Source organism: Engraulis encrasicolus, chromosome 11, assembly GCF_034702125.1.
Source record: "Engraulis encrasicolus isolate BLACKSEA-1 chromosome 11, IST_EnEncr_1.0, whole genome shotgun sequence".
In the NCBI taxonomy this organism is placed as follows: domain Eukaryota; kingdom Metazoa; phylum Chordata; class Actinopteri; order Clupeiformes; family Engraulidae; genus Engraulis; species Engraulis encrasicolus.
Genome location: NC_085867.1, coordinates 47,265,762 through 47,275,761, shown reverse-complemented (window position 1 = coordinate 47,275,761; position 10,000 = coordinate 47,265,762). Strand labels below are relative to the sequence as shown.

The window sequence follows — 10,000 nt, the reverse complement described above, 5'->3', positions numbered from 1 at the left end:
ATTCAAGTCCAATCTCACACACATCCACATTCTTTTTTGTTGGTTGGGTGCAGGTTCAAAATGTGAAGTACTTGTAAGGTAATGAAAGAACTGCACACTGATAAGCTCCCATTTACACCATTTTTATTCCGAAACATCACTGGAATAAAAAAATAGTAAGAGTAAATGGGAGAAGAGTAAATAAAAGAGTAAATGGGAGCTCACGGTGTGCGGTTCTTTCATTACCTTGCAAGTACTTGGACATTCCCTTTGTAAGGCTAGATGCAAGATGAGACAACTTCCTAAAGACACATGCTGTGTCCAGTGTAAATTCAATGCTGACTTTCATAACCCCTGATTTCAGAATGTGTAAAAAAAATATGACACATATCAGTAAATAAGTTCAATAAGTTAACATTTATTTGTTATTGAAGAGAGCACGGGGCAGAAAATGGTCCTTGTAAAAATTTTCCAGGACCTTAAGATTGCTGACCCAGGCTGGGTCTTTTTTAATCTCTACAATGGCCATGTCCTGAGTTGTCCATACAACTAGATGACAGGTGGTAGCCTCTGTCAGATGCAGGTTGCCCTGAATCTGATGCCAGTAGTTGTGGGTGTTCTTCAACCTAAATAGCCCGGTGACTTGGTCCACGTACAGGTAAAAGTCCTTTGCCTCTGCTGCCTGAGCGATTGTTTTCTCTCTGGCAGAATATGGGCATTTCACCTCCACAAGGTAATTGCTGGACAGTAGAAGTCCATCTGGGGAGGCCCCAAGCAGCCCACTGTCAGACAGGAACAGTCCCTTCTCCAGGATGGTCTCCCCACTTTGTTCCATGAACTTCTTTTTGGCCTCTTTCTCGTGCACGATTCCCCAATCACATGCCTGGGGACAGAGAATGAAACACAAGTGTAAGAATCAAAAGCAAATAAATAGCAAAGTAGCCTAGTAAATGGTAGCCTAGTAAATGGCTAAAAAATTACACGGTGTGTTCGCTACTCACACGAGCTCCTTGTTTGGGGTTGTATTCTCCCAGCAGTGTCTTGAACAATGAAGGTGGGAAAGACTGTCTTCTGACTGCAGACAAAACCAAACCAAAGTTGCTCGCTGTGATCCTCTTCTTGCGATATGCTGCCCTGTTACAGAGAAAGCCATTTTAGTTGACACATAGATGATTAAGGAAATACGACACAAAACTCATGTCAATCCAAATGGCAACTTTCTGACCCAAGCAGAATAATTGTACAAGTGTCGATTACATTTACATTATTTGTTTGTGTTTAAAGTCAAAAAGTTACCATTTCAAAATGAATTGAGTCTCATGTCTGTGAGCAGCTTTTTCTACAATATCAAATAACTGAATAAACATCCTCCAACATTGGCGCTGTGTTGCCCATGTGTACTTACCATAATGCATTGCTCGTCTGCCCAACTGTGGCCCTCTCGATGGCTTCTTTTTGTTGCTGGCTGACAGCAAGAGACGTCATGATGAAGTCCTCTTTGTCTTGAGCATCGCTGTACTCCTGACTGGCCAGTATCCCATCAAATAGTTTCTCTGGTAGGGATGGGTCAAATTCCTGCCCCAACAATTATCAAGGGAAAAACAGACTTATGCATAGAACAATATGGCACACAAATATATGTTGGTTACACAGCACAGGCAAAAAGTATATCTAAAATAAATGCAAGGAGTGTTTGTGCCCTCTGGTTTGGCCGTCATTCTGAAGTGATGAGGAAATAGTCAGTGTGGATTTGTCATTGTAGAAATGAATTTGTTCAGCTATTCACTACGATTGCAGCTTTGACATGAGAAGTTGTAAATGCTAACTGTGTACAGTAGGCCTCAGTAATCTGGTAGCCTATCGTACAGTATTATTTTGGATTTCCAAGTGTTAGATTATTATTGTCATTGTCAGGTATTTTGGTTATCACGACACTCCTAGTCGAGAGAATGTATAGACCTTGGGATGATTATAACAATACATCAAAAATATAAAAAACAGAAAGCATACCTGATGTATTTCTGGGGCTAAAATAAAGCCCAGACCTGTGAAACGCCCAAATTGCGCCAAAGACTGCCTTGTCCAGCCTTTGTCTTCTTCGGTCACTGGGCGCTTAATTCCAGCTGAAATAAATGCATAAAATATAATTCAATTTAATATGTAAAGAAAATGTAGGTCCATGTAGGTTCAACATCAAAGCAGAAAGCATGGATAACTGGTGATAAATATTTTGTGGTTGTGAGTCATTATTCCAAGTAGGCTGGGCTACTAACCTTTTGATGTCGAAGGTGCCATCACAGACAGCCTCTTGGCCACAACGTCCTCTGTTTTGGGTGCTGTAGGCCTTCTCCACACACACACTCCACATCCGTCCGGGTCATGTTCTTCTCCGCCCAAATGAGGAGGGCTGCAATGTGGTGGCACTTGGCTAGACCAACAGCACATGTACACCTGCTGTCCGTCACCTCCTGATCCTCTACATGCACCTAGATGAACACAACTTTTCTTAGTCCAAAGCCAGGCTCTAAATTAACACCAGCCAAATGCTGGTGAAAAGTCACTTTGGCTGGAAAAAACGTACCAGCCATTTTTACCCATCAGTGAGTGTGTGTAGGCTATGGCAAGAATAACATACTTTCAACATTTTGGCAGGTGATAAAAAAAAAATAGAGCCATGGTCGTAGGCATACAAGAACATAACATAACATAAATCGCCGCTGAGGGAACAGCTTGAGCACTTTGATATTTAAGTTTAGACGACCACTAGATAGCGCCACTGTACCAACTAGCACTCTGTGGATAGACAACCATTTCTCACCGATAACGAAACCATGTTGCTTAACTGACATAGATTGAACATATTTCACATAGTAAACGTCAACAGTTATATCGGTTTTCAAGTCGACACCCACATATTTAGCTAATGTTTCGCCTCACCTCCACCTCATATTCTTTTTTCTTCATAGACGCCTGCACTTTTCCTTTCAAGCTGCCACCTGACATAACATTGACACTAATCACTCTATTTGAGTTGTAGGAGTTCAGTCCCTTTTTAACTGACTTCGGATGGCTGGCGAAATACGAAGTCACGGTGAAAAATGTGACTGGCTCCTTAGCAGTAGACATTTTCGTATAGCAATCACTAGATATTACCTGTCGTTAACGTTCACTGTGTTTAGAATTTCTGTTTATGTTCCCGCCGGCGGCTAACGTTAGCACAAACAGCACTGGGTCCTTTTTGCTGGTCGCACTTTCATGGAGTTTATTGAATGAGATATACAGGTCTGATCGACTTACTTTAAAATGCAGATGAATCCGCGTGGTTTCGTCTTTTCAACGATGTGTTCCGTGTCTTCGTAACCTTAGCAGGCGTTTTACAATCCAACCGTGAACATTGGCTGTTATCATTACAGTATACATTGGGAGCTGGGGATTTGGATCCGTGACGTCACACTTGCCAACCCTATACAGTGCAAAGTAGGAGGAGGAGAATGGAAGTGGACAGAGAGTGGGCCAGCACGGGCAAGTCAGAGGAACTCAGGCAGTCTACCGTGTCCAAAAACAAACTAAAACCAAGTGAAAGCATTGGACGTGTCTCTTGGCCTGAACAACACACAGGGGTGGATTAAAATGGCCCGGGGCCCCTAGGCTAAAGGTTGCTGTAGGCCCCTGCGGAGGGCAAATTCTGCCACCTAATTACATAGAGAACATCATAATTCAGACGTGCAGCATCATAATTCTGAGTCAGCTGAGTAGAGAGGAGAGGAGAAGATAAGAGAGGAGAGGAGAGGAGTAGAGAGGAGAGGAGAATAGAGGAGAGGAGAGGAGAGGAGAGGAGAGGAGAGGAGAGGAGAGGAGTAGAGAGGAGAGGAGAAGAGAGGAGAGGAGAGGAGAGGAGTAGAGAGGAGAAGAGAAGAGAGGAGAGGAGCGGAGTAGAGAAGAGAGGAGGAGAGAGGAGAGGAGAGGAGATGAGTAGAGAAGAGAGGAGAGGAGAGGAGAGGAGTAGAGAGGAGAAGAGAGGAGAGGAGTAGAGAAGAGAGGAGAGGAGGAGAGAGGAGAGGAGAGGAGTAGAGAAGAGAGGAGAGTAGAGAGGAGAGGTGAGGAGAGGAGTAGAGAAGAGAGGAGAGGAGAGGAGTAGAGAAGAGAGGAGTAGAGAGGAGAGGAGAGGAGAGGAGTAGAGAAGAGAGGAGTAGAGAGGAGGAGAGGAGAGGAGTAGAGTAGAGAGGGGTAGAAAGGAGGAGAGGAGAGGAGTAGAGAAGAGAGGAGTAGAGAGGAGAAGAGAAGAGAGGAGAGGAGTAGAGAGTAGAGGAGTATTAACAACATTTCATTTAACATTTTTTTTTCAAGACATTCCTTTGAGGCAAATCTGGGGCCCCCTGGCAGGTTTGAGCCCCAAGGCTGCAGCCATATCTAGCCTGTGTGTTACTGTAATCTGGCCCTGGTGACATACCACATGCGTGCGTTGGGGATGGATGATGGATGTAGAGGAACTGGAGCTCCTACCCATGGTCGACTATGAGCCTTACACTCTACAAGCACAAGCAGAGAAATCAATTATGCAACATGGTGGTTAATGTAAAGGGGTTAAAGTTAGACAGACATCTCTTGTGAAAAAAAAATATATTGTAGGCTATACTGAAAATGTATTTAGTTTGATTGGATGCATATAGCCTACGAAGGCAATTGATAAAAGTGGAAAGCATGGGGGACATTTACAGTAGCTTTTTGTAGATTGAACCTAATCTAGGCTACTATCTAAAAACATGAAAGGGCATTGATTATTCATTGGTGGTTCTCAAACTTTTTCCATCATTCCCCCCTTCAGAGGGTCTGAATGCTTCCGAGCCCCCTCTCCTTGCACAGACTGATTTTACGATCGCTGCGCAGAATCAAAGGAAAGGTGACTGGTGAGATTAAACAAACAGGGACTGCAGTCGAATGCAGATGTGTGTTCATTTCCTATTCTATTCAAATTCATGACAATTAATAATATAATGTTGGTGAGGGCTTTAAACTTATATTGGCGAGACAGGAAATCATTTCCTTGGGGGGGGGGGAAACAAAATCAGATGTGACACGCCCTCCCCTGCGATGCCTCCCCCCCCCCAGGGGGGCTTACGCCCCACTTTGAGAAACACTGCATTACTGTATAAGACAATGATTTTCAAAGTGGGGGCCGGGGACCCCTGGAGGGCGGTGAGGGGGTGCTGGGGGTGTCGGCTATGTTGGCAGGAAAAGTATAGCACAACTAAATTAATTATTTAATAAAGTGAATGATTAACATAAACCAAAAACAACATAAACAATTCTCAACAGATTATAATATTCCATTGAATCTCTGAACATTATTACTACTAAGGGCAGTCATGGGTAAGCAAGCGGTTAGGGCGTCAGACTTGTAGCCCAAAGGTTACCGGTTTGACTGCTGAGTCGACAAGCCAGGTTGGTGGGGGGAGTAATTAACCAGTGCTCTCCCCCATCCTCCTCCATGACTGGTATCCCGCCGCACTGCTCCCTTGGGGCGCCATTGGGGGCTCCTCTCCTGCACGGGTGAGGCATAAATGCATTTTTTGATGTGTGCAGTGACCTCTTGTGTGCTGTGGGGAGTGCTGTGTCACAATGACAAAGGGAGTTGGACTTTCCCAGTTGGGCTTTGACTTTCACTTCACTTCACTAATACCATGCTTATTTTACATATTCTGGGGTACTGCCTCACAGACGTAAATTATGGTTGAGAAAGGAGGTGCACAGACAAAAAATAGTGTGGCTCGACCTATAAGAAGAGCCTTGGCTGGAATGTAGGTCTACTGGTATGGGCCTTGTCATGGTAAAGACTGCCCAAACCTAACCCAAGAATTAGGATATAAATTTGTCTTTCAGCTTATTCCTGTATCGTAGCCTACTGTTACTACCTACATCAACACTTTGCAGAAGGCAGTATTATCCTCCTTGAATTCATTTTGATAAGGCTACCGTGGTTCTCAACCTTTTTCGAACAAACACCCCCTTGGCCTCATCACAAGCCTCCCAGTGCCCCCATGACCTCATCATGAGCCTGACTATGCCCAACTTAGTAATAAAAAATTCAATGGACTAATGCCTCCCCCAATGGCAGCTAAGCACCGCCCCCTCTCAGCTGTATCATTCTTAACGCCCCTCCCAATAGAGCTTGAAAGTGACGTGACTTCCCCCGATTTCATGGGACCTCAACAGAGTTTTTAGCCGAAAATCGTAGCATGTAATCCAATGGTGTATTGAAATTATATTTCGATCCCCTTCGAGTTGTGCCACGAGCTCCACACATGTTGTTTCTGATATTTTTGTTTAATTTTTCGTACGAACCCCTAAACTTTTTAGAAGGCTGTGTTTCTTCACATTTTTCATGCAGACGGCCTCGGAACAAAACATTGATACTTCTGCATGAATAATCTTTATCTAGCCTCTTAAATAGCATATTTGTAGCCCAGCGCATGTAATGACTGAGATTGGAAGACATTTACTCGCTACCATGTTGTTAGATGGTCAGCTTAGGTCCCGTGAAATGCGAAACTAAGGGGCGGGACTTTCAAGCTCTATGCCCCATGTCCTATTACCCCGTTGAGAAACACTAGGCGAGATGATGAACCACTTTCACCAAAACCACTTGTAGGCCTACAGCATGCATGCTGCAGGTCACTTGAGCCTAATGTTGTGTTTTCATAACCTGACTCTCGCGCAGATGGATTGTCATCTCCCTGTGCGAGCTCACGAAGTGTAACGAAGATGCACGAAGCACTCGGGGTCTCGCGAGAGCCAGGCTAGTGTTTTCATACCTGTCAGACAAAATATTGCAGATATTGAGTCATTTTGTTTCTATCACTTTCTCTGGTGTTTTGTCTCCAACCGCCCCAACCCAATCTCTTGCCTCTGCATGTAGCCTAACCTTCAGATCAGAGCCCTAGATAGATGGCTCTACTTCAGATGAGTCGACTGTCTGGCACCAGAGAATCTGAAACCAATGAGAAGGGTCAGTGACTGAAGTTGTCCGGGTGGTACTGCAGCTCGCTGGCGATCGCGGGCAAGTGCAAAATTAATGGATTGGATTTCAATGGAGCTTCCAAAAATAACTTGGCTTCACCTTTTCCTCATATTTTTATATAATTTTCTGGTCCAAAATGGGCTATTAATATTAGGCCTGCATTCAAAATTGGTCATAAAAAGAAGGCTACTGGTTAGAACCATAGGAGGTATTTTTACGCCTGTAGATAAGAGTCAGCAAGCTGTAGGCTAGGCCTTTTTATGAATGCTAGCAAATACAGGCAAATCTTCTGCCCTGGTGGAAAAGCAGCTGACAACAACAACAACAACAACAACAACAACAACAACAACAATAATAATAATAATAATAATAATAATAATAATAATAATAATAATAATAATAATAATAACCATAGTTCTTTAAAGGAAATGTGATGTCGATGACTGGAATTTCTTTAAACAAGTTTATCATTATTTAGCCCTATTGGCTCCCATTCAGATTTCCCAGTCATCACTTGCCCGCGATCGCCATCTAGGTGGAACTGCGCATATTTGACAGAACAATAGGAGCCAATGGGAGTGACCCTGCTCATATGTTACACTTTCTCTGCTGGCACTCACTCAGCCCCAGCATGCTGTGATCACGACGAGGTAGTGAATTGCCCATCGTTCCAATGAAACATGTAGCTTCATGTGACTAAAACACACAAACTGATAGACTTATGCTTTACTGGCTATGTGTCGGTAAGTACCATTATGAGTACGAAACGCCAGTTTTTGGAACAGGAGTATGTATTCGTTGTGCATGCTAGCTATCATAGCTAGTAGCCTATCAGACTGCATGTTGTTTTGGACGCTAGCTAGCTGGCTAACATTATATTTCCGCTGTTGGTTATGACTTATTGGGCAATATTAAACATCCAGGGTATCGACTTTGAATGCCAAACATAACACTAAACTGCATAGTGTTAAAGATTAGCCCGAAAATCGGCTCAGTATTAAGCCTATGTTATTGTTACACCATGTGCCCGACCGGCACTCGGACAGTTAGCTTTTTTTTTGCCAACTACAGTGAAGTACTGAATAGCTAGGATAACGGTAATGTTAGAAATTTAGAGAGCTGGTGGCACATCCGCGATTGCGTTGTTAAACAACATTATTGAATCCAACCAAGTGAACAGGTTAAGTTCTAACGGGGAGAATTAATTGATGATTAAAATGTAAATAATGAGCAAACGATGGAGACTCAGACTGATACGAGCACTCTGAATCGCCTGTACATTAGGCTACTCAGGTCATATGCAAATTCTGTTCTGTTTCCCGAAAGAGAGATATTAGCTTTCGTTTCAAAGTTGTTCAATTTTACAATGCATTATGTAAATGTTGGTATTAAGTGTCATCACAGAAGGAGCTTGCCAGCTGGCCTGTTCATTGTATGACATCAGATAAAGGGCATCTGTAGCGCGCTTTTGAGTGTGTAGAGACCCCTTTCCCCCCTTTTTTGTTTTGGTCACGTCATGCAGGCAGGCACAAAGTGTTCTCTGACGTCACTTTTGCTTGTCTCAACAGCGGCCTTGGAGGCTGAGAAGCCTGTGAAGGACCCTTTCAAGGAACAGGACTGACCCATCGTCATCCCCACTACCCCTCCTCCTCCTCCTCCTCCTCCTCCTCCTCTTCATCGTCAGTCTCGGAAGGTCTGATAGGGCCCCCTAAAACCCCCTTCAGGATGGCTTCCGAATCTGAATCCGAATCCTACCTGGTCCCCTTCAATAGCCTGGTGTGCATGCTGCTCGGCATCTCCTTCACGGTGTGGGTCACGCTGCTGCTGGTGTTCATCATCGTGCCCGCCATCCTCGGAGTCTCCTTTGGTATTCGGCGCATCTACATGAAGACCCTGCTCAAGATTTTTGACGTGGGTGACTCTCTTTGTGTGTGTGTGTGTGTGTGTGTGTGTGTGTGTGTGTGTGTGTGTGTGTGTGTGTGTGTGTGTGTGTGTGTGTGTATGTGTGTGTGTGTGTGTGTGTGTGTGTGTGTGTGTGTGTGTATGTATGTGTTGTGTGTGTGTGTGTTGTGTCTATCTGTCCGTCACTGTCTATGAGCTGGATGACTTGCTGCTAATGTATTTGTCTATGCCAGGGGTGGGGAGCCTATGTCTCGAGGGCCGTTTATGGCCCTTGAGGCAGTCTGTCTTATCCGGCTCCGGCTAATTTTAATTATATGCAGCTTCACATGAAATACGGCACGTTAGAGAAGGTGGGGTCCGTTGTAGAGGTGACTACCTTCAATATAGGCCTAAAGTGCAGGGGGAATTCCTGGTTTGTGTTCGTAGCACGCCCCTTGGAGGACATTTACGGCCCTCGGAGGAATTTGAAGTGGTCCTTTGAATGAAAAAGGTTCCCCAACCCTGGTCTATGCCCATATGTTGCATCTACAAGCAAGTGTTGCTGTCAGATGAAACAACCTACTGTGTGTAGTATTAGGTGGTGTGCGTTCAGATGGGGTTTTTTTAACTGAAAGGAAAAATAGACCACGGAAAACAGTAATAGCTGCTACTGAAAAAACCCCAGCAAGCTGTGGGTCCCATTCTATTGCTTTCAGCTATTTCTTTCAGTCTTTCTTTCCCCAATCTCTTACTCACGGCTTGATCTCAGCGCACCCCTATCCTCTGCTGTTCTGTTCTCCTCACACCTCTATGCAGGGCTGATAGTATTCAGGCTCCATGCCTGATTTCAGGCTTGACAGAGTTTGCAAAAATAAAAACATTGATAATAATTAGCCATTAGGTTATTCTTATCTCAGAAAGTGTTACAGGTTCAGGGTTTTCTTCTACGATCAGGCTTGAATAATGGTCATACACAGGCTATTAAATGTTTGAATAATGTGTCAAAATAGTCACTATGCAGTATCTTGTCGTCGTCGTTAGAGCAGGGTAAAAAGTTCAGGCTCAGGATTTTTTTTCACTATCACCCCTTCTATGCTCTGCTTCACTGTATGTTGCTGGTAT

At 44.1% G+C, this 10,000-nt stretch overlaps 2 protein-coding genes across 3 annotated transcripts in view; one reads left to right on the top strand and one right to left on the bottom strand.

The window, feature by feature from the left end:
- Positions 1-377: 377 nt before the first annotated feature.
- On the bottom strand, positions 378-2,331 carry LOC134459052 (uncharacterized). Its single transcript, XM_063211392.1, has 5 exons — positions 2,253-2,331; positions 1,990-2,102; positions 1,385-1,554; positions 981-1,113; positions 378-862 (listed from the first exon to the last, which is right to left on the bottom strand). Exons 1-5 carry the CDS (start codon positions 2,272-2,274, stop codon positions 398-400), a joined length of 903 nt encoding a protein of 300 aa, XP_063067462.1. The 5' UTR covers positions 2,275-2,331; the 3' UTR covers positions 378-397.
- A 5,279-nt stretch (positions 2,332-7,610) lies between these two features.
- Positions 7,611-10,000, top strand: part of LOC134458460 (glycerol-3-phosphate acyltransferase 4-like) — a 34,336-nt gene continuing 31,946 nt past the window's right edge. Inside the window, exons 1-2 of one of the 2 annotated variants that reach the window (XM_063210792.1) lie at positions 7,611-7,647; positions 8,566-8,908. In XM_063210792.1, the coding sequence (XP_063066862.1) occupies positions 8,723-8,908 (186 nt within the window). In that variant the 5' untranslated portion in view covers positions 7,611-7,647; positions 8,566-8,722. Of the gene's footprint in view, positions 7,741-8,565; positions 8,909-10,000 lie in introns of both variants that reach the window. The other variant, XM_063210790.1, reaches the window with a different exon arrangement.

Bases quoted from the DNA above. Each gene is read 5' to 3' on its own strand.
- LOC134459052 (XM_063211392.1), bottom strand. From the start codon at position 2,274: ATGGCACCTTCGACATCAAAAG. The intron at 2,103-2,252 runs GTTAGTAGCCCA...CATTTATTTCAG, and splicing joins GGCACCTTCGACATCAAAAG to CTGGAATTAAGCGCCCAGTG. The intron at 1,114-1,384 runs GTAAGTACACAT...TCTCTGTAACAG, and splicing joins CAGACGAGCAATGCATTATG to GGCAGCATATCGCAAGAAGA.